The sequence below is a fragment of the Sorghum bicolor genome, chromosome 4 (genome assembly GCF_000003195.3).
Source record: "Sorghum bicolor cultivar BTx623 chromosome 4, Sorghum_bicolor_NCBIv3, whole genome shotgun sequence".
NCBI lineage: Eukaryota > Viridiplantae > Streptophyta > Magnoliopsida > Poales > Poaceae > Sorghum > Sorghum bicolor.
In genome coordinates, this window is record NC_012873.2 from 5301147 (window position 1) to 5325464 (window position 24318).

Genomic DNA, 24318 nt, shown 5'->3' on the forward strand with positions numbered 1-24318 from the left:
TAATTATTTTTTATCTATATTTAATACTTTATATATGTGACGCAACAGAATTTTAAAAAGTTTTTTTGATTTTGAGTAGAACTAAACATATCCTAAGACTATCTCCAACAATTGTTACCCAAAATACAATACCCATTTGTCCTTTGGGTAGCGCTACAGGTAAAAGGTTCCATACCTATTTTTAGTCTTCTCCAACAACAAGACCTAAAAGACAACACTCTCTGCAAATAGGTCTCAAGGAGAGAGGATACCCAAATTTGGGTTATGCCTCTCTTGATATCCAAAATGGGTCTTCTGTATGGGTACTCTGTTGGAGGCTATAGGTATTGTGTTGGAGACCTGTAACACTCTGGTGTTAAGCGAACTAAAACATGACATGTCATCATGAGCATTGCATAGTTTGTTTGTTAAGTAAACCCTGATGCATTAACTTAAAATAAGTTTAATTTGGATGAATGTGTTTAGGAAGTCAAAGTGTGCTTATTTTGTGTATGGATGCTGGTGTTGGAGTTTAAAAACTTTTGGGTGAAAGTTTCCGAGAGCTTAAGGGGGAAACCCTGATTTTCAATCCTAGTTTTACCCCCTTTTGTGCAATTCAAAAACTAAGCAAAATTTGAAGTTGAGTTCAAAAGCAAAGTTGTAGGTCTTGTCAAGATGTACAACTTTGGTGTTTTGAGTTTTTGAAGTTTCAGTACAAAATTCAAAGTAATTTTGAAAATACAGATTTCCGGAAAGTGTCCCCTTTTCCAATTTGAATCTCCAATTCAAAATCTATTTGGAATTTTGAGAAATGGTCAACATGAAAGTTGTAGGGCTTGAAAAGTTGAACCACTTTCATGTTGGGAGTTTTTCAAGTTGTTTTGGAAAATCAAAAGTAATTTTGGAATTTCTAATCTGCCCCAATTAAAAATTTGAATTCTTCCCAACTTGAGATTTGGATTTCAAACTGTTTGGCTCAAATTCATCCTTTTCCATTTGAAATCAGTCTTGGGCCCTTAAAGATGTTTTGTAGCTCATCAATTTTTGCACAACTCTTATTTTGGCAGATTTTTGACTTCTATTCAAGGTTTGGTCAATTTTTCACAAAAAACAAAAGAGAGGAGATAAGGGAGAGCTACAGTGATCCAATGGGGATCACGAGCTCGTCCACCGCGGTTGCAGAGCGGGCAGGCACCGCTCTCGCGCGCGCTGCCACGCACCGGACCACGCAGCTGCTTGGCTGCGCGTGTCCGCCGTGAAGTGGACACGGCCCCGACGTGCTCATCCTTCTCCTCGGTGTTTCCCCTGAGCGGCCGTCTTGTCTTTTTTCTTCTCACCCAACTCCGGCGACCCCTCTGCGCCTTCAAAATTCGCCTCGGTTGATTCCTTTCCATTTCCCCCGAGCACTCCACCAGCTTCGCCAAGTTCTCGGCTTTTGATTGCGCCCCCGAGCGCAAGCGCTAACTCACCAGAGCTCTCCACCTGATCCCTTCTTCCCCAAACCCGACCGAAGCGCCGCCGTGAGCTCCTCGCCGTGGTCAGCATCACCCCGAGCTTCTCCGCGGCTACTTCTTGCTCCTTTGGGATCGCGGTGAGCCTCTGATGCTGTTGCGCTACTCAATTCGCGTTTTACTCAAGCGTAGCGGCCGGCGTTGGCTCGGCCGAGACGGCCGTCCGCCGTGCCCGTGGTCGCAGGGGCTAGGGTAGGGAAGAGCGGGTGAGAAGAGGGTCTACGGGTGCGCAAGGAGCTTTGGGAGCTAGTTTGCCTCGCCGCAGAAGCCGGGCACTCACCAGCACGGAGCTAGAGCTCACCGGAGCGGTGGCGGGAGCTTAAAGGCGAAGCTGACAGCGGGGGCCCGCTGTCAGCGACGCCTGAGTGGAGGGGGTGGCGCGCGCAGTGCCCGCTTGGGCCGAGCGGGAGCAGGCCGGCCAGCAGGCCGAGTTCCTGGGCCGCTCGTGGCAGTAGCGTTTTCTTTTTTTCTTTTCTGCAATTTTTCATTCATGTTTGATTTTATGTATTAAATCATATGCTGGTTCAAAAATTGTGAAAATTTTTGTATAGCTTCCATAAAATGGATAGAGCATAAGAAAAATGTTAGGTTTTATTTTTTTTGGTAACTTTCATATATATTTAAATTGCCTCTGTTTATTAATAGATCAACCTTCTATGATTTTTAATAAATTATGGGTATATCCAAAAATCATGAAATTTAATATGTGAACTTGTGTTATTGTTATCTAGCTTCAGGATTAATTTCAGCTCTGTTTGATAAAGTATGCTCTGTTTCTTAATAAAGCTATTTAAAATGCTTATAAAAGAAATAGAAATAATTAATTCATTTAGGCTTTGTGTTATATTTTGGACTGATTGAAAACCAGTGGTCACTTAGCATGATATGCTCCCTGGTTATGGTTTATTTCATATAAATGATCTTTGTTGTTTAATAGATACCCAAAATTTGCTTAATAAAAATGATAAAGTTTGCTTAGTAATAGTCTATGCTTTGATAGCTAGATTATTTTGTTTCTTTACCATGAAGGTAAATTGTACTCGAGATAGTCATGTTCGTTGTTGTCATCCAAGAACATGTAACCTGTCTTTAGTATGCCATGAGTATATCATAATCATGCATATGCACTTTTACGTATAAAATACGCTCCGGAAGAATCTGATCCTCAGTGGGTTGCTTCCGAGTTCGTGGATCCTTCGGGTTTTGCTGAGTTGCCGAACTTCCCTTCCGGTCAAGGCAAGCCCCGGACATTAAACCCTATCCTTGTATTTTCATAAAGTTATTTATATCACTTGAGTTAATATGATGCATTAGGTGAATAGGAGTTGAGTGAATCCTATTTGCTGCATTATCTACCTTGATGATTTCAATATTAACCTTGATACTTGTTTTATGAAAATACGTAGTATGCTTAGCCCTGCTTATTAGATAAGTTTTCAAATGAAAAAGTTTGAAGGGTTGTTGTGGCATACTTTTATGGTCAATAATGTTTCAACTTGAGACCGGTCGGTGGACTTGCTTTAAGAATGGAGTCTTAAAGTAGTGTCTCCAACTGTGTCGATTAAGGACCGTACCGTTGATTGGCCTGTTGTGATTGAGAACTTTGAGTACAGCCCACATGCGGTGGTAAGCCTTACCTATAGCTATTCCGATACTGGAGAACGGCTAACCGCGTACTGGGAGTGGAAAGATGGCGAGAGTAGCGTGTACCCACCTTACGGATCTGAGATGACCGGGAAACATCTAGATTGGCTGTAGGATGGTGGTGTACTGTACTCTCGGGTGACGCTGGACCCGTTCTTGTATGGGAGGATCTATAGAAAATGTTGACATATGCAAGATTAAGTTCTACATATGTCGTGTGGTACTGAATCCCCAGCTGGGTTTAATCGATTCGAATAGCCGTGTTTCCTCGGATATGGAGCCTCAATCCTCACCCCATCATCGTAGTAATAAGTGAATCTTTGATATAAGAAAGATATGGTTTGCTTATGAAAGTTTGATAATAATTTGGTTAGTCATAAATGATAACCTTGAGTTAAAACTTGAAAGTAGGTTTTAAATCTTAGTAAGCTTTTATGCAAAAGATATGCTTTGATCTTGCTAAAGCTTTGCCTTGAATCCCTATAGCCTGCATACCTGAGTCTTCATCTCTTTTATAGTCGGTTAAGTCTTGTTGAGTACTTTTGTACTCAGGGTTTATTAACCCCTGTTGCAGGTGAATCCTTTGATAATCCTTTTGATGGTCGTTGTTACTTTACTCTTGTGGAGGAGAGTAATGATGAGGAATCTGATGTGTGACCTTGGGCAAGTAAAACTTGTTGTGTGATCTATGGTTTATGTAATAATAAGTTCCGAACCTTTTATGTACCAAATACTTATGGTTTGTAACCTTTGAACTTAAGTTGCAATCTTTGTTATGTAAACTTTTCGCTTTTACTCTGATTTATCTTATCTATGAAAATGTTGTAATACTGTAATGCTTGATGAGGGAATTCCTGTAAAGAATGTAACGTGGATGATTCGGGTTTCCCGAGGACACCCGACAGACTTCTTGAGTCATTTGGAACTCGTGCACGTCGATCAGAAGTCTTTGGGACAATGATGGGTGCATGTAGGCCACTTAATTCAGGAGGTTCTGCCACAAGACCTATTTTGGATTTGGGTTTCCAAATGGTCTTCCATTGGAGACAGCCTAACACAGAGAAATGCAAATGGGGATGACGGACGGTTCCCGTTTTGCCATTGGTATTCGAGGTTCACAGTTCACTTCACACACACCACGCCCGGGCAGACGACGACTCCAGGTGCGGTCTGCCGTCTGCGGTGGTGGTCAGGACTAGTCTTCGACGCCGTCAAGGTCGTGGCACTTGGCGTTTCACATGACCGTGCGAGCGCGAGCGCGAGCGCCTTGACGCCGGCCGCTTCTTCTGCTCGCGTTCTCTGCCATTTCCGCCACCTTACCGGACCATTTCTTTCCGCTTCCACCGATAAATCCTTGCGGTTGCCCCTGTTGCTGCTCTCTTGGACTCAAGGAAACAACTCCTTCACGAATCCATCATTCCATTCGCCCGTCCGTGCGTAAGCGCAGCACCCACCGGCACCGCCGCTCGCCCGTTCCACGACAGAGAGAGAGAGAGAGAGAAGAGCCGGGCGTCAGCGCGCGATGGCCGTCGTCGTGTGCGTCACCGGCGCCGGCGGCTTCATCGGGTCGTGGATCGTTAAGATCCTCCTCGCCCGCGGGTACGCCGTCCGGGGCACCTCCCGCCGCGCAGGTACGCCCTGGGTGCCGCGCCGCTGCTGCTGCTCCCTCCCTGTCTCCGTGCCATTCCGTCTCCCCTGGAATGTTATGTTTGCCGACGTGACGGGTTGTCTTGTTTCGTCTTCTTGGCTGTCGTTTGTGGCGGCCGCGGCTGGATCTCGTCTCGGATTCCGATTCGGTTCGGTTGGCGGCGCCAGATGACCCCAAGAACGCGCACCTGTGGGCGCTCGACGGCGCGGCGGAGCGCCTCACCATGCTGCAGGTGGACCTGCTCGACCGTGCCAGCCTCCGCGCCGCATTCCGCGGCTGCGACGGCGTCATCCACACCGCCTCGCCGATGCACGACAACCCCGTAAGCGCCGCCGCCCGCCGCCAATGATGAGAACTCCTCGGCTCTCCTTCGGTACAATATGCGAGCGCAAAGATTAAAACTCAAGTTTTTCCCCCCATTTTTTTACCCCTCTGGCAGGAGGAGATCATCGAGCCGATTATCGTCGGGACGCGGAACGTCGTCGAGGCCGCGGCCGACGCCGGCGTGCGGCGCCTGGTGCTGTCCTCCACCATCGGCACCATGTACATGGATCCGCGCCGCGACCCGGACGCGGCACTCGGTGACTCCAGCTGGAGCGACCTCGAATACTGCAAGAGCACCAAGGTAAATAAATGGAGACGGAATCAAATTTTCACCCCAAGAATCTCGGCCGCGAATCATCAATTACAAAAGAAATCGCTCCCGAGTCCTGACGCCGTTGGAACTCGCAGAACTGGTACTGCTACGCGAAGACGATCGCGGAGCAGGGCGCGTGGGAGGCGGCGCGGGCGCGGGGGCTGGACCTGGCGGTGGTCATCCCGGTGGTAGTGCTCGGCGAGCTGCTGCAGCCCAGCATGAACACCAGCACCCTGCACATCCTCAAGTACCTCACTGGGCAGACCAAGGAGTACGTCAACGAATCGCATGCCTACGTGCACGTCAAGGACGCTGCCGAGGCGCACGTCAGGGTGCTCGAGGCGCCTGGCGCCGGCGGGCGGCGGTATGTCTGCGCTGAGCGCACTCTGCACCGCGGCGAGCTCTGCCGTATCCTCGCCGGACTCTTCCCGGAGTACCCTATTCCGACAAGGTATGGCAATTCGTGGCTTCCCGGAGTACTCTATTCTGAAGTCTGAATCACTGCTGATGTTAGCTTGCTTCAATCAAGATTCATGACGCATTAGTATTCTGATGAAGAAATTGAATAATTCGTAGCATGGTGTTGCTTGAATTGCAGCATTTTATATTGGTTTTATATAAAAACCAATAGTTTCGTTTCGGATATGAAGAAATCAAAGGAAAGCAATAGTGGACTGCTTCAAGTTCAACTTCTGCACAGCAATATGAAGAAATCAATGGTCAAGAGGGTTGGTCAAGATAGCCAAAATTAAGGGAGTCAAATGGGAATCTATGGGGTAGATATGCATACTTAGAATAGGCCAAGATATAGTGAACCAAATACCCACACATCTAGGAAACTGACATACAGACTTCTTATGCATGGAGTCTTTTATTAGTATTATATATCTCTGTGCTTGTAAATGTTCTGTTGATAAACAGAAGTGATTTAGACCGGTGTCTTGGATTCCTTAAAAGCAAAACAATGCCTATTCTTTTCTCTGAAGACAGCACATGGAGCCTAATCGACATCAAAGCAGAAATATTTTGCCTTGTTTTCAAGATATAGCAACAATATACATGGTGTCTGGAGTTTCAAATTGCTTCAAGAGTCAAGACAATGCATTGACCATTTACTTTGGCAGCACTATATTGAAGTATTAATTGCCAATATAACTTACTGGTAGCATGCTACTTTTGCAGGTGCAAGGATCAGGTGAATCCACCAAAGAAGGGTTACAAGTTTACAAACCAGCCTCTGAAGGACCTAGGAATCAAGTTCACGCCAGTGCATGAATACCTGTATGAAGCAGTGAAATCCCTGCAAGAAAAGGGATTCCTCCAGAAGACCTCTAACACCAAGGTAATGAAAAAGAACACTGTATGAAGATCACCTGAAGAAGCATAGTTTTTTTATGAAATGAACAAGCATAGTTGTAGAGTGGTATCACAGTTTGCATTTCATACAGTCCAACTTTCCTTGGAAGAAGAAGAAAAAAAAAGGGGGGGGGGGGGGGGACAGGATATTCATAACAAAGCAGTGACAGTTGTGGTCTTGTCTAAATACCGTTAGCAGAATGAGAAAATGGCACTGCGTACCAAATCTGCATAGCCTGCAATGAACCTGATTGAAATGTGATCCTTCTTGTGTAGCAGTACACTTTTGACATGAACGTAATCATAGATGCTGTCCTTACTGTGGCCTTTGTTGTTCCAGGTGCCTGAACGACGCAGCCGCCTGCCTGAACAATCACAACCACCCGTATTGATTTCAAAACTTTGATAGATTTTTGCACAACGTGGCCATGTTTTGTCTGAACAAGTCGTTCATTTGATTGGTTATTAAATTTTGGCAGTCTGTTCTTATATAGCAAAATGTCTTGTTTGTGGTGCATCCTGTTGCTGTTGCACTACCTTCAGTGAGTGTACACTCTGTATCCTGTAGGGAGCAGTATATAGGGCGATTTCAGCGATGGTGCTATTCCCAATCGTCCAGCATCTGGTTGATCATTCTGTCCCATTTAATTACTGAGATAAATTAGTATTACCTAACAGCTCCATGGAAGCATGCATGTTAGCCCAGCTCTTGACTGTATACGGTGGTCAGCTGCAGCTTCTTCCATATCTTGCTTGTCTGTATCTGCATGCCTGCGTTCAACAAAAAACAAGTCAGTCCACGCATAGGTTCAACAAAAACCATTCTACATATCTTGTTTGTCAAAATATTAAGGAGGAGAAAGGAAATGGTATTTTCTTTGGGACAATATATAATGGTTTTTTTTTCCCGAAATACAATACAGACGCGGATGCTCGTAAAAGATTGAGCTTCAGATTTTAAGACGGGCTGTTGTTGATAGGTAAGTTGTGAAATAATTGTGTCTTTAAATTCTAGTTTAAATCTAGAAAAACACAAACGCTCACGTTAAGTTGAGAACTAAACCCGAGTCAACAAGTTAGTTTATTAACAAATAATTTAACCAGTTGAGTTACGCTGTTTCAAAAGGAATTCTGTTCCGAAATTATACTAAACTAGAACTGGGACACTGTAGCTAACCCAAGTTAAAAGTCCGTTTTCGGGGCGTTGGTGAACTTGAGTAGGCCAGCTAGGCGCCTGGTAAGCAACTCTTGCATTTGTACCCGGCCTTACACAAAAAACTGAAATGAGATAATTAAAACCCAACCACAGCCACAGGCCAATCCAGACACAATCAAGGGGGAAAACATTCAAGAGAGAGAGAAAAGAAACAAGCCTTCATTTTATACCACCTTAGAGGAAGTATAAGCCGTCGGAAACTTCTGATGCATGCAATCATGCGTGATATATAACTAAGTAAAAACATGCATCTAAAATCCATGTGTTAATACCAAATAAACATGGCCTTTTATCTCCCTCTAGCTAATTCATATTATACAGGGAATAATCCAATTCAATATATACAATATAACTCTAAATGAAATTCGCATGTTTCAAACACCCCTGGAAATCTCTGGAATGTAGTATGTATATATATATAGGGGTGTGGCACTGACGGTACGGTTTCTAAGACAAAGAAAAAACTAAACTACAGTAACACATACACTGGTCTGTAAACTGACGATGTTTTTGACTTTCAAATCGCGCAATTTTGCGCTTGTGGTTTTCGTCACATCCTCGTCAAGTTTCCGTTGCATAAACGAAGAAGCTATAGACGGCTGCACCGCATGCCCGCATGCATATGTTAGCTAGCACAAGTATGTAGTACTCTTATATGGTACCTCTACACAGTCGACAAACTATAGGCACTTGTACTTGATCATCAAGACATCGACAGAACTGCCCGACGAAAAGACGGCAACCTGGCTGGTAGTCTGATGCATTACTGCCACACGTACACTCATCAACTGGCTGGTGTACACTCATCAACTGGCTTGAGCGGGTAACTGTACTATCTCATCTCTTTTGCTTCAGCCTGACCATTCGGGTTACCCGATTTTTTCGGATCGGATAATTTTAGAAATTTAAAATTCAAGTAATAAAAATTATTATCCGATATTAGTCTTGAAAAAACACTAGCCGTAATTTTAGGTACCCGATAATTCAGGTTCGGGTATTCCTGATTTACCCAAATTTCCAGAAAATAACACACTACACGAAATTTTAATAGCAATTTATATATAATTTCAGCAGCAATTTATATAGAATTTCAATAGCATTTTGTAGAGAATAATATATTACGGTCACTTGTTTAAACAAAGAGAATTATATTCTAATAAATTGATAAGTTCTAATGTTTAACTAACAATACATGATAAATACAAAGACATAAACAAATGTTTGGGTAATTCGGGTAGTTCGGGTACCGAGAGATTATTACCTGAATTACCCAAACTAATTTCGGGTAATCAAAATCGTTATCTGAATTTAAGATTGGGTACTTCGAGTTTGGGTAATTCAGGTCCGAATCCGAGTAATTTAGGTACGGGTAATTTGCCCAGGCTTACTCTTGCTATCTCCATTCAAAAGAATATATAGACAGTTAAATGAATTCTGGCCTAATCTAAAATAAAAAATTATAATTTCTATAATACAAAATACTCTCTCCGTCCAGTAAAGAATGCAATTATAGGACCATAGATTAGCTGGTTAGATTCCTTGTGTATAACCTGTCCAGCCGGGTTCAAGTCCTCGACTTGGTACAGATGCTCATATTTTCATGGACTTATTATTCCAGGATTTATCGGTCCTATGCTTTCAGTGGTAGACGATGTCCCCATCAACAGCGAGACGCCTGAGATGACTTCATAAATCTCGTGATCAATCGTCTTAGTCCTTCGGAGGTACCCATAAGGGACCCATGTTCTTCTGATTTGCATTTAGTTGATGCGATTCTTTCGAAATTGGTGAATTGTAAAGGCTCTGGTGGAGCTCCATGGCAGGGACCATTGCCACCTCCACGCATTTCTCCTCCCAAAACGCTGGGAGATTGCATTGCCAGAGCTTCGTACCAGAGTACACCTAATTCATCACCGGTTAGAAGGTTTGCTCGGGTAAATTTTTCCACTTTATCACCGGCGACCACTTCGCCGGTTGGGGAGAAGAAAGGTTCCAAACAGTCAAAAAAGGATGAAATTCAGAAACTGAATTGTAGGGACACTGATCCAGAATTCCCTCCGTTGGTTCCGAAGGCCGCTACGGAGTTTCCCGTGCGTGTCCACGGAGACAATACGGTGGGCAACAATCCTGAGCGAGTGGTTACCCTTGGGCCTGGTAGAACGTTTCGGCCTACCAAAGGCCTATGTGCTTTGTTTGCAAGGACAGGCACTCGAGTCATAACCCTATCAAAGTCACAGCCGCCGGTCACATCTCCACATCGACGATCATTCGCGGAAGGCGTACGGAGTAAGAGGCAGATGGCGGCTCACGGGAATGGTGGTTTTGGCCATGGCTTTGGTGATCGGGACGAAGCCCTCGATCTGCGTTTCCAACCGGGGTTCAACCCAAGACGCGGAGGTCGGGGCGTTGGGCGGGGCTTTGCCGCTAGCCGTGGACGAGGTCGCAACAACGGCTATAACTTTGGCGGTCGCCACGGCGGTGGCGCACAATTTCATGGCGGTGGAAGGGCGTATGGAGGTTATGGCTGTGATCGAAGCTACGGAGGGTGGAGGGGCCGCGATGGTTGGCATCAGTTCAACTACGGCCCTCATCCTCCTCCCCAATACCATGGCGTCAACGGGCTGATGGGAGGACACCCCCACCAGGCGCCAGTTGGGCACCAGTTTGGGGGCGCTGTGCATCAGGTCGAAGGCGGTGGAGCTTCTCCTCAGGGAGGGGAGGGAGCACCAGTGCACCCTGTTCGCCACGCCCATGGAGCTGGTGGGCACCTGCTTCTTCATCAACAGGCGCCGGTAGTGGGTCAGCAGGGTGGTGGTGCCCCTCAGGTCGTCCCTGCTGCTGCTCATCAACTGGTGCCCCAACAGGCGCCCAACGCTGCTCCTCAGGGAGGGGGCGTTGTGCTCCAGGCCGCCTCTACCGCTGTCCAACTGCCTCCTCCCCAACAGGAGGCCGGTGTAGGGCTTGGTGGTGGTAATGGGGCAGCAAGCAACGCGTCCGCATCGGCTATGGTGGTGGACTCAGAGAATGGCAAAGCAACTGAGAACAAGGCTGCAGAGAACCCTAAGGTGACTACCCCATCTAATACAGTGTTAGATATCCCAGAGTCCTCTGACAAGGGTGCACAGAAGAATAAGGGCAAGCCCTTTTGTTACAGATGCCGCACCAAAGGTCACACAATTCATGAATGCACTGTTGCCTTATGCTGTGCAATCTGTTTTGGGGAACATGTCACTAAACTTTGCCAGAACTTAAAAAAAACAAATGTTAATGCCATTCGATGTGGTTATGCGGTTGAAGGTTTGGGTTTTTATTATATTCCAGTGCCTGGAAATCCTAAGGTGCATAGTGATAAGAAATTGGCTCTAGTGCGTGTTTTGGAAGGTCCCTTTACTGTCCAGGATTTGGCAGTGGAACTGGAAAGACTTCTGCCAGGTCAGAAGAACCATAATTGGGGAATTGAATTGAAAGGCAATGATGCTTTCATTATTAATTTCCCTCATGCTAGTATACTGGATAATATGGTGAATTGGGGAGCAATGGATGCGAAAGCTAAGGAGGGGAGAATCCGTTTTGAGAAAGGTATAGATCCTGAGGTTTACAAATATGAGATAGGAAAAGTGTGGGTGCAGTTCAGAGGACTACCTAAAGAGCTTAAAAATTTTCCCATTATTTGGGCAATTGGAACTATTTTAAGTGTACCTCGTGCTGTTGATATGGTCTTTACTAATAACACTGGTAGGTGTAGAATGAAAGTAGTTGTGCTAGCATCTAATCTTATCCCAGATTTTGTGGATGTGGTTATTGGTGATCAGGTTTACAGTCTACAGTTTAAAATTGAGGAAAATCCTACTGGTGAGCCACAGGTCATTGATATGGACTCTACTAGTGAGGAGGACCCCAAGGAAAAAGAAAATGAGGGAGATGATCCCAAGGATAGAGACACAATTGGTAAAGCTGCAGATGGAAAGATGGATGTAGATGGAGCAGGAACTGGCACACCCAAAGGGGATAAGCAGAAGGCCAGTGAGACAGGCAATGCAAATAACAAGACTGTAGTGCTGTTACCTCAGCAAGAAGCAGCTAAAATTATATTGCAGAGTGACTCTGGGGTTAAAGATAATACAAGTAATGGTGGGGTAGCTTCACCGGGGAGATCCAGTAAGAGGAACGTCTCCAATGAGGATCAGGACTCCCTTGAGAAAGCTTCAAGGCTCAAGGCAAGCAAGAACCTGGAGACTCCTAAGAACAAAGGTAATACACATAGCCTGATCTCTTTTATTTCACGTGATGATGCCTCTTTATCTCTATCTGCAAGTTCTCTAGGGGCCGGTTGTCTTAGGCAATAATGATCAGGATACTTTGCATTCTTTAAAAGTTTTAAGAGATGTTGAGTACAATAGATTGTCAGAGGCTGCTAATAAAAATATTGGGAGCTGTGTTGTAGTAGAAGATGCATCTACTGTTTGTTCTAATGAGGATTTTGTTGACCTAGAGGCTTTAAATTTAATTTGCTCCGATATTGCTGAGGGCGTAGGTGATGGGGGTTGTGATTCTTTACATCTACAGACTCCTATATCACACAAAATTAGGGGAGGCCCTCGTTCAAAGAAAAAGATTAAAATTAAATTTTAGTCACAATGAAAGGTATTTTCTAGAATTGTAATGGTTTCGCTGATAGTAAAAAGTATAGGTTCCTTTCAGATTTAACAAAGGAGAAGAGCCTAGATTTCATTGCCTTATCGGAAACTGGTAGAGACAATTTTTCAAATAATACTCTTAACACTATTTGTGCTGGTAGAGATTTTATTTGGCATTGCAAGGCTCCACGTGGTAGATCCGGTGGCATGTTACTAGGCGTTCATTTGTTAACTTTTGACATATGCGCTATTGAGGAAGGTGATTTTTTTATTCGCTTTAAATTAAGGCATAAAGAAAGTGGCTTTAAATTTAATCCGATTTCTATCTATGGCCTAGCGCAAGGTGAACTTAAGTCTGCCTTTTTATCTGAAATGGTCCGGGTATGCTCAAAAGAAGCCTTACCTATTCTCATAGGTGGCGACTTTAACATTATCCGTAAGCCGGATGAGAAGAATAATGATAATTATAGTGATAGATGGCCTTTTTTGTTTAATGCTGTAATAGATGCACTTAATTTAAGGGAGTTAGATTTGTCAGGAAGAAAGTTCACCTGGCCCAACAATTTACTAAGCCCGACGTTTGAGAAATTAGACAGAATTTTATGTTGTACAGATTTTGAATCTAAATTCGCCCACTCCACGGTCCTTGCTTTATCTAGAGAAATTTCTGACCACACTCCACTGTTATTCTCTACTAATAATCCTTCGTCTACTTATCAGCCTCCCTTTAAATTTGAATTGGGCTGGTTGCTTAGAGAAGGATTTTGTGAGATGGTGGTTGATGTATGGCAGAATACTCTAGCTACTGGTTCACCGATTGATAGGTGGCAGTGCAAGATAAGGAGGCTGCGTCAACATCTTAGGGGGTGGGCGAAGCATATAAGTGGTACATATAAAAAAGAGAAAGCCACTCTTTTAAATAAATTAGACGTTTTGGATAAAAAAGCGGAATTAACAATTTTAAGCGAGGCAGAACGAGATTTAAAACAAGTGTTAAATGATAGACTAGTCGAGCTGCTTAAGGAGGAAGAGCTTAAGTGGTACCAAAGAGCGAAGGTGAAACATTTATTGGAAGGAGATGCCAATACAAAATATTATCACCTGAAAGGATCAAGATGCCCAAGAGGGGGGTGAATTGGGCTTCTCTAAAAATTTAAGCAACCTATAAGCTCCAATTCAACCCCTTGTGCCTAGAGTGTCCTAGAGAGCTACCGGATAAAAGTTTTGCAACCTAGTTCCAATCCTATTCTAGCATGACAATTCTAAGAATGTAAAAACACAAAGTAAATGCTAGAATGTAAAGGAGTAGTGGAAGAAAGTGCTCGGCGAAGTTTTGCCGAGGTATCGGAGAGTCGCCACTCTCCACTAGTCCTCGTTGGAGCACCCGCGCAAGGGTCTTGCTCCCCCTTGGTCCGCGCAAGGACCAAGTGCTCTCTACGGGCTGATTCTTCGACACTCCGTCGCGGTGAATCGCCCAAAACCGCTCACAAGCTTGACACGAGCCACCCACAAGAACTCCGGGCGGTCTTCGTGCCTCCAATCACCACCGAACCATTTAGGTGATGGCGATCACCAAGAGTAACAAGCAAAGAACTCTCACTTGACCCAAACAAGGCTCTAGAGAGTGGTGGATACACACTTGACTCTTGGAACTCACTAGAGAAGGATTCTCTCAAGAATTCACTCAAACTTCAATCCTCTCTAGGCTCTTGCTTCTCTCTTGCTCCACAACAAGTTTCTCAGATGTTCAAATGGGCAAGAGAGCTCTCATGGACGAGGTGGAGAAGTATAAATACTATCCACGAAGTCCAAAGGTCGGCCAACCGTTTTCCACTGAAAACGGGGTCACCGGACGCACATTATGTTGCACCGGACGCACTACACCGAGCGTCCGGTGCTTCATAACGGCTAACTGTACTTCTCTCTGACAGGTCACCGGACGCTAACTTCCAGCGTCCGGTGCACCGTCCGGTGCTCGGGGAAACATTACATGCTCCCTGCGCATGGGACCGGACGCTACCCGGTGCGTCCGGTGCTAGCGTCCGGTGCTCAGGGGAACTTTACAAGCTCCCTGGGTATGGGACCGGACGCTGCCCGGTGAGTCCGGTGCTTAACCCTAAGCACGGCACTGTCCCAACGGCTAAGGACCTCACCGGACGCACTCACAAAGCGTCCGGTGCAGCGTCCGGTGCCACTTTGGGCACCCAAACTTCGTCGAAACGCGATCGCTCCAAAACGAAGTTGGTTCCTCTCGATCTAAGGACTATCTCTGAGCTGCCTAGTGCTAGGTTTACCAAGTGTGCACCACACCTAAACCTAAAGCCTTGCCTAAGTCAAGCTACTAGATCAAAGCCCTCTTAATAGTACGGTCAAAGGAAAACAAAGTCCTAAACTACTCTAAGTGCCCTTCTTCACCATATGGCACTTAGACCTAGTCTAGTCTTGACGATGTCCATCCATCCTTTGAAAACCGAAAACGATTTCCACTATTAAGTAGGCATGTACGTCCCTGTCCATCGAGTACCTATTTACCATGACCTTACCTATGACTTTGCCTCTGCAAAACACACGTTAGTCATAGTAATCGACAATGTCATTAATCACCGAAATCACTAGGGGCCTAGATGCTCTTTCATCACCTATTAGCTAATGGTAGATACAGGAAAACTCATATTTTCCAACTTGAGGATGGAAATGTTATCATAACTGGTGACACTCAACTTAAGTCACATATTACCAGTTATTATAAAATTTTGTTTGGTCCATCTGAAGATTCTACAATATCTCATGATGAATCTCAGATGGCTGACATTCCCCAAGTATCAGACCAGGAAAATGAGTTCTTGACGGCACCTTTCACCCAAGAAGAAGTTAGGATGGCTATTTTCCAGATGGAACATAATAAGGCTCCGGGTCTAGATGGGTTCCCTCCCGAGTTCTATCAGGTTTTCTGGAGCTTGATTAAAGATGATTTAATGGCTCTTTTCTCTGATTTTCATCAGGGGATGCTGCCTCTGAATTGTCTCAACTTTGGTAACATAATATTATTGCCTAAAACGAAGGATGCAGGGGTCATACAACAATATAGACCGATCTGTTTGTTGAATGTCTCTTTCAAAATCTTCATGAAAGTTGCAACTAATAGATTGTCTACCATTGCTCAGAAAATAATAAGGCCAACACAGACAGCTTTTTTACCAGGTAGAAATATTATGGAGGGTGCAGTTATTTTGCATGAAACTATTCATGAGCTACATACAAAAAAAACAAAATGGTGTAGTGTTTAAAATTGATTTTGAAAAGGCATATGACAAAGTAAAATGGAGCTTCCTACAACAAACTTTAAGAATGAAAGGGTTTTCACAAACTTGGTGTCATTGGATACAACTTTTTACACAAGGGGGTAATGTTAATATTAAAGTCAATGGTCAATTAGGTCCCTTTTTTTAAACAAAGAAAGGTTTAAGGCAAGGTGACCCCATATCTCCCATACTATTTAATATAGTGGTTGACATGTTGGCTATACTAATTGCTCGCGCTAAGGAAGCGGGGCAGGTTGAAGGGGTAATCCCCCACCTGTTAGAAGATGGCTTATCAATCCTTCAGTATGCAGATGACACTGTGATCTTTATGAGCCATGATTTCGAGAAGGCAGTAAATATGAAATTACTACTGAGTACTTTCGAACAACTGTCAGGCTTGAAAATTAACTTCCACAAAAGTGAAGTCTTTTGTTTTGTACAGGCTAAAGATCACCAAGATTTTTATTCGCAGTTGTTTGGGTGTGCCATTGGCAAGTTCCCGTTTCGTTACCTGGGCATACCTATGCACTTTAGGAAATTGGGTAATAAAGACTGGAGGAATATAGAAGAAAGAATTGAAAAAAAGACTTAGCGGGTGGAAAGGCAAACTCCTAACGGTTGGTGGACGGTTGGTCCTTATTAACTCGGTGTTGTCTAGCTTACTGATGTTTATGATGTCTTTCTTTGAACTACCGAAGGGAGTCTTAGAAAAAATAGATTGTTTTAGATCACGTTTTTATTGGCAGAATGATCAACACAAAAGAAAGTATAGGCTTGCTAGATGGGAAATTATGTGCCAGCCTAAAGACCAAGGGGGTCTAGGGATTCAAAATTTAAACATTCAAAATAAATGTTTATTAAGTAAATGGTTATTTAAATTACTCAATGAGGATGGCATGTGGCAAGAACTCTTAAGAAATAAATATATTAAAGAAAAGACGATGGGGAGCTATGTCAAAAAACCTACTGATTCGCATTTTTGGAAAAGTCTTTTGAATATTAGAGATTCCTTCTTGGAATTAAGTCATTTCAAAATTAATAATGGAAAGCAAACTCGATTTTGGGAAGATACTTGGCTGGGAGACAAACCTCTCAAATTTAGATTTCCAGGTTTATTTAATATTGTTAGAAGGAAACAAGACACGGTTGCTAAAGTCTTAAGTTCATCCGTACTAAATATTTCTTTTAGAAGAAATTTAGTGGGACAAAACTAAACAAATTGGAACCGAATTGTTGCTTCTGTACAGCAGGTTAGCTTGACCGAGGAAAGAGATGTCTTTATATGGGGTTTGATGGCCTCAGGGGTTTTTTCAGTCAAGTCGATGTATGCTGCTTTAATTAACAATGAGGTCAGAGTGTCACTAGATGTTTGGCAAACAAAGCTTCCTATGAAAATTAAAATTTTCATGTGGTATTTAAAAAGAGGTGTGATTCTAACCAAAGATAATTTGGCACGGCGTAATTGGCATGGAGACAAATGTTGTTGCTTCTGACCGTTGCCTGAGTCCATTCAACACCTATTTTTCGACTGCTTTTATGCCAAATTTTTGTGGCGTTCTATACATTTGCTTTTTGGGATTATTCCCCCCATTTGTATGTCTGATTTGTTTAATAGTTGGTCTAAATTGAGAACCAAAAAGTATAATTCATTGTTATTAACAGCGGCTGCTGCACTGCTCTGGGCTATTTGGTTAACAAGGAATGAGGTGGTCTTTGACAGATGTAGACCAAAATCTCTTTTGCAGGTACTATTTCGAGGAACGCATTGGCTATGTCAGTGAACAAGCTTGCAACGGCATGATGATCTTAAAGATCAGCTCATCTCGGGGGCTCAGCATCTAGAGACGTGCGCCCTAGACTTTTTCAGTTCCATTGGATGGTTTTCTCAAAGGCATGTTGGCTATGTTTAGTCAAAGACTTTCTTTTGTTCCGGTTTCTATGTACACGGTTGTAATCTGCTACAGCCGATCTTTACGCCCATTTTAAACTCTGTAATAATTGGCCCCTTGGATAGATGAAGCCGGATAATATATCCTTTATCTAAAAAAGGATTTGCATACATGTGTTTATAAGGACGAGTCTGCGTGCGTTGTAAGTGTCTGCGTTGTACGGTGTAATTCTAAAAAAAGTAACTCAAGTTTGACCGATTTTATGGTAAATAATATTAGCATTTATATCTCAAAAAATTTATTATAAAAATATATTCTATAACTAATTTAACGGTAATTATTTTATATTTAACTAAAATCTAACTGTAATTATTTTATATCATAAATGATAATAGTTTTTGTATAAATTTATTCAAAGTTCGAACAGCTTGACTCTTAAAAAACGAGAATTATATCATGAATGGAGAGAGTAAGTATTATTTGATTTATTATAAAATATATTTTTATAATATATATTAAATTATACATTCTAATTTTATTTTCTATAAATTTGGTTAAAATTTAAAATAGTTTGACTAAAAATAAAACTAGAGTTACATTAAATTGGCAGCTATGAATAAAATTATTGTCGACAGAGTGCGGTTGAACCATGCATGAGCCGACAGCGATATGTTAATGTCGAATCATAGTTTGACCCAGCAACAAAGAGCACGATATCACTACCGAGTTGTGGATTGGCCAGCAATGTCCTAATTACAGTATAAAACCTTAAACCCCCTTTTTTTTCCTCCTTTCCTCCCATCCAAGCACAACCATCGAAGGAGGCGTGTTCTTCCCTGTCTCTATTATTGGAGCCATTTTTCACAAAATGCTCATGAACAACCTTAGTTTTTTAAAGGATGGACATGCTCTACTGCATTATTATTAAGGTGGGTACTAGCAATACTTTGAATTTGTAGATTGTTTTGTTGGTTAGATTGCTTCTTATTCTCATGCTTGCTTTTTCTCCATTTCAGAGAGCATTTTTTATTGAATTATTTATGAAGGATACCAATTTTTTGAATCCATATGGTACTGGTAATTTAAGGTTAGCAGCTATGAATCCATTTAATTTGTAGCTAGTTTTCTTCATTATGTTTTCTTTATTCTCTACCAAATGTGATGGTTTAGTTGGTTCCTTTAGTTTCCCCATTTTAGTGGCATAGAATAGAGTTGTATTGGCCCCCTCGGACCATCCACTACATTGTTGAAGCACTATAAGGGTGGTATGACATAAATGCATACATTTTACACAAAACAAGATGGAAAGAGTAAACCAAAACAGTTGTCCGTTTTGATGTATATGACGAGTGGAGATGTATTATGATCTTATAGAAGAGATCTGGGAGCTAAACTACAGTGCATTAAAGGTGCCTTTTCTTTGTACGACTCCTGAAGATCTTCACTGACCGGGATGGTATGACTATCATGATCTCAAAAACATTGTGTACAGAGACAACATTAGTTCTTGCAAAAGAACAATCTTCTATGCAAAGGACAATGCTTACAAGAACAAACATGTGGTGCTCCAAGCAAAACGGAAGATTGTTGATATTGAAGGTGTGACAGACGAGGAGGAAGTCAAAAAGGGCTATCAGAAAATGGCTCATTTTAGGACCGATGTCGACCTAACAATCTTTGAAGAGTTCATGTTATGGGAGTTGGGCCAAGGAGGCCGTGAATTTGAAACAACACCCCCTGCATACAAGTATATGAGCTTGGTAAAGATCTAGTGGGCCCAAAGGACTAGAAGTAACTTGCCGACAAAGATGTGTGAACTATATGATCGGTACAAATTCCAGAGCCTTGCAGGTTAAACACCATGTTCAGGGCTAGAGTCCCCACATGAGATATATCATAAATGTGAAAAAGTGCCAAGAGTGTACACCAAGTCTATATCTAGATGAAACTCTTCCTATCTCTCTTCATAACTTTAGCATATCATCAAACTTGCTTATATGACATCTCAACTAATGAGAATAAAATCCCACGAAGACTAGCCTATAATCAGGATCTAGAGGCTCAGATTTTTTTTTATTCCATCAATAGAAGTTACGAAAACCATAAACCATGCATGGATGGACAATAAATATTCAACAGTACCCCAATCTTGTCACACTCTTAAAGAGGCCCGCTAGAGTGGAACTTTCTTATATCTTTTTAATTGTTTCTCACAAACATTCTCTCTAAGAAAAACATAAATCATGCATATGTGCTGCGGTTATCATGACATAGATGTGGTAGAGTATCTCTCACATCAGGAATTATGAAAAGGGATATATGTACCAAGAACAGATACTCATTTCACAAACAAAAATTAAATATCACATTGGATGTAACAACAAATATAGCTGTGTATTATATGTGTGAAACAATAGCATTAATAAAGCCTACATGTTTAGTTTTTATATGGCCATATTAAATTATATAAAAATATGATCATATTAAAGCTAAGATAGTGTCATTATAATCTTTTTTATTGAATGGGAGAGGTGTAGAAGTATTTCTGTTCTAGAGGAACGGATTCGTTTAAGTTTATCAACCGAATCTGCCAGCCATTCAGCAGTATTTTTCTCTCACAACAAATCAGCCAACAGTACTTTCTGTCATGGCTTATCAGCCAAACGACATCCAGCTAGTTGAACTCAAATATTTTCATGCATAAAGTGATAGCACATTAAGAGATGACAAGCAATTGGGATAAATTGGGCATATTATATGCCCTCGGTGATTTACTCATAGCTATAGGAGCATGCATAACAACGTCACTTAGCTATTTCTCATGATGTAGCAGCATCAGTGAAATATATGTAGATGTGAGACAAATATAACAATGATATATAGATAACATAGTCCATCTCTTCCCTAAGAGAAGCATGTCCTAGAGATATGTTGGGTAAAAGAGGGGGAGTTCGTTATAATATATAACCAGAACACGTGGGCTTAATAGACTTCCTAGAGCATATAACTCGTAGTATGAATTGTGTGTTAATTAATAAGCCATCCCTCTAAGAACACTTTGAAAAAATCCTTTAAGAACACTTTGTACACCCAATACTCCATACCAAACAATGTTTATATTTATGATTATTTGGTAGCACAAATAATATAATCATGCAAGTTGATTCACAAAATTTTTACTTAATTAGACTCTTTAAATTTAATCTATAACTTAAATAATAATAACATGTGTGGAATTAAAAAAATCTTCCTTAAATAACTTGGCCTGTCTCAAGAGATCGATGAATCACACTAAGCAGATCATTAGAGTGATTTGTCTCTTGACCAAGTTAAGGTCACACCTTCGATGCGCAAGAAGTGCCACTTCTTAAAAATAATAGTTGTTTACATGATATTATCAAATATTTCATCCATCTTAAAAAGAATATAATTTTCACTTCTCGAGGAATCAAATGATTTCAAATTTAACCAAATCTATATGAAAAAATACAAACATTTATGATATGCTTCCTCCATACAAAAGGTATTTGTGCAAAGTAAAATTAACTAGCTTAACTATAAACTTGGGATTTGTGTAAGTTCACATTGAATATAATTAACATTTAAGTCTCTAACTAGGTTTACTACGAAGATATACTTCATAATTAATTTATGAGTACTAATCTTGTAGAACCTTTTAAAAAGAAAAATAAGTGTTTAGAGTTTTCATAAATGTTAGTACCTTTTATATAACTTTGGTCAAACTTCAAATAGTTCAACTCTTTGAAAAGTGAGAATTGCATCCTTCTGTGAATAGAGGGAGTAAGTATCATTATGTTAATTATGAGCAAATTTATCTGTAGGCATTGACATAAATGTTGTTATTATTTTCTATAAATTTAATGAAACTTAAGAAAGTTTAATTCCTCCCAAACATAGAATTGCATTCTTTTTGACCGAAGGAGCGTTACATTAAGGAAAATCATTGGCACCCTCATTAGCCAAAATACCATGCTACAATGTTTCAAAAATCATGACAAAAATCATGTATGCAGTACACCTAAAGTGAAGCGTAGCCACAACAATTCAGATTGAAATTCATCTTTGACGCTGAGATGAATGATTTTTATAACATTGTAATAACATGGTATTTAGCTAACGAGAGCGCACACAATCCTGCGGCTCCACTTGTACGTTCATGCAGTTACATGGCTTGGTAAACAACGGACAGCTTAGAGCATCTCCAAGAGTCTTTCTAAATTTTACTCTCTAAATTATCATTTGGAGAGTCATTTGCATAAAAATCGCTTTCTATATATTTTTTTTTACTTTCCAACAGTTTTGCTAAATCTCATGCGCATTCTAGAGAGTCATTCTCGTCTTCTATATTTGGCTAGCGAAAAACACGGAATAGACAATGGCTATATTTGGATGACCATTTAGAGAAGCTGTTGGAGGGTAGTTTTTCACCAAAATTACTATTCCTAGCATTTAGGAAAAATATACAAAGTCTTTTGAAGATGCTCTTATACTGCTGAGGATGCATGCATGGCTCAGGAAAGAAGCATATATGGTTGTAGGTAACAGAAATGTTTGATCACATTAATAATATCATGTTTCTTGATTATATTAGAGTTAGCGGGGAGGTGGAACACGCTCTACTACTCCTGCCTTTATATATAATATGCACTCAAAATGCTGTGCTTTTTGTGCAGATAAATCCCAAAAAGAAACAGTAAAAGGCGATACTGGAAAAAAGAACATGTATATGTCATTATAATTTTTTTTTGAACATGTCAAGCATTTTGGCAAAAAATTTTGGATTATCTTAAATGATGATATACAGACCAAAGCAAGCTCATGCAGGGAATTAAATAAAGCTAGAACAAATAGGTTCTATGATACTTCCTCCATTTTTATTTACATCATGTAATGTGACAAGTCTAATATTTGACTTAAGACAAATTTAATGTGAAATGTAAAAAAAAGGAGGGAGTACTACTGAAATGTGAACATACGACCACATAAAATAAAATGATGAAAAAATTCAAGGGCAATTCCAGATGACGTGAAATTTCTGGTTAGAATAAGACCAAGTTCCTCTCTTATGCTTGCATATATTTCGTGGAAGGGAGCACACATCTTCCTTATTGCACAAACTATTAATATACTATCATATGCTTTGCCCATAGATATATCTAAGAAAAAAAAAGGAACACATGGTAAAAGTTCTATGACAAGTGTGTACTCAACAAAATATACATATAAACATGAATTATTTATAGAGCCAATTGCTACAAAATCGATGTCATATTAAAAGACATCTTCCTTTTTATACTCTAAATATGCATATATATTGACTAATTATTGTTGATTAAAATTTATGAATTTTTACTTCTTAAAATCAAATAACTAAAAAAAGAATGTTGACAGATGATCAACGAGAAAAAAGTTTACCATTCACCTATATGGAAAGGGAGTAAGGGACTACACATGTAAGTCGTAGCAGTAACTTTTCTAAAGCATCTATCACCTTGAATGACATCACATCTCGATCCTACTAGAGAATAGTTTTTACTACGTGTCACTCATTTCTCTCCACGCAAATTATCTAGCTTTGCCTTCTAGGTAGTTCACTCAACGTAATTCGGTATTTCGGATGGATAAATATAACACTTCTTTCTATATGGATGCTTTGCGTCTATCTCTCTTCAAGAGGGGAGATATTCTCTTGAATGTGTATATATATCTTTCGTGGGTTCAGTTAACATAATCTAGCTAGCTAGTATGCGTATGAAACAGTGGATACAAAGAAAGTGCATCTTTTATTTTAATGTAAGAGTGAAGCCTCGCTGTATGTTTTCCATCAAAAAGTGAATTTACATTGTTATCCCTGAATCTTTTAGGCAATAGCATATCATGCATGCATGTCACGGCAACAACAAAGATTTATCCAAACGCAAGAGATAGGCAATAAGTACAAACTCATCCGAAAGTGGCAGCAATTTGTTCCTGATAACTACCAAGAAAACCACCAGACACCAAGTGACTAACCAAAGGAAGCAAAGATCACAGAAATACCTTAATAGTGTTGCATATTAATGGCTTAACGGTGTATTTGCTAGGTGATCGAAGCTCCGATCCTGTACTGAACGAAAAGGGAACATGGCGAATAGATTGCTCAGGACTAGCACAAACAATATAGCAAATTAGCAATGAAAAGAGGACCACAAGCAAGATGCAAACCTAACAAACGAGGCAACTCTCATCACAGCAAAGTAACAAAGTAATAAGGAAAATTCCAAACGATATAAGACCAAATGGAATGCGAACAAACAGACGGGACACACACACTTATGCACCCCCCACATCAGTAAAGCTGGCTAGCTGCAACAATACGGCCGTGCTCCCTTTTACTTCAAAGGGATTCAATCAGTTGCTAGAACGAGCAAGGGAGCAAGACCCAAAGGCTAGAGAGAGAGAGAGAGAGAGAGAGAGAGAGAGAGAGAGAGGGCCTAAC

The 24318-nt window shown here is 41.3% G+C and overlaps 2 protein-coding genes and 2 long non-coding RNA genes across 23 annotated transcripts in view; 2 read left to right on the plus strand and 2 right to left on the minus strand.

Annotated features, from left to right (window-relative positions):
- Nucleotides 4223–7452, plus strand: LOC8079406 (cinnamoyl-CoA reductase 1). Of its 2 annotated transcripts, XM_002451619.2 has the most exons (6): nt 4247–4765; nt 4950–5104; nt 5222–5407; nt 5515–5870; nt 6602–6761; nt 7116–7452. In XM_002451619.2, exons 1-6 carry the CDS (start codon nt 4657–4659, stop codon nt 7179–7181), a joined length of 1032 nt encoding a protein of 343 aa, XP_002451664.1. In that variant the 5' UTR covers nt 4247–4656; the 3' UTR covers nt 7182–7452. The 2 variants fall into 2 exon arrangements, with proteins under 2 accessions (XP_021313909.1, XP_002451664.1); XM_021458234.1 differs by lacking the exons at nt 6602–6761; nt 7116–7452 and adding an exon at nt 6018–6408 and having other exon boundaries at nt 4223–4765.
- On the minus strand, nt 6789–7187 carry LOC110434356. The gene is made up of 2 exons (XR_002451799.1): nt 7096–7187; nt 6789–7022 (listed from the first exon to the last, which is right to left on the minus strand). It is a non-coding gene; the product is annotated as an uncharacterized LOC110434356 (long non-coding RNA).
- LOC110434355 overlaps nt 7200–24318 on the minus strand; it is a 28556-nt gene continuing 11437 nt past the window's right edge. For 10 of the 19 annotated variants that reach the window (XR_002451789.1, XR_002451792.1, XR_002451788.1 and 7 more), the window contains one exon: nt 19129–23946. This is a non-coding gene — a long non-coding RNA (uncharacterized LOC110434355). Of the gene's footprint in view, nt 7338–7446; nt 7547–19128; nt 23947–24318 lie in introns of those variants that run through there. The other 9 variants (XR_002451790.1, XR_002451791.1, XR_002451793.1 and 6 more) reach the window with 9 other exon arrangements.
- Nucleotides 9238–18082, plus strand: LOC110434354. The gene is made up of 2 exons (XM_021458233.1): nt 9238–12242; nt 17676–18082. Exons 1-2 carry the CDS (start codon nt 10289–10291, stop codon nt 17729–17731), a joined length of 2010 nt encoding a protein of 669 aa, XP_021313908.1. The 5' UTR covers nt 9238–10288; the 3' UTR covers nt 17732–18082.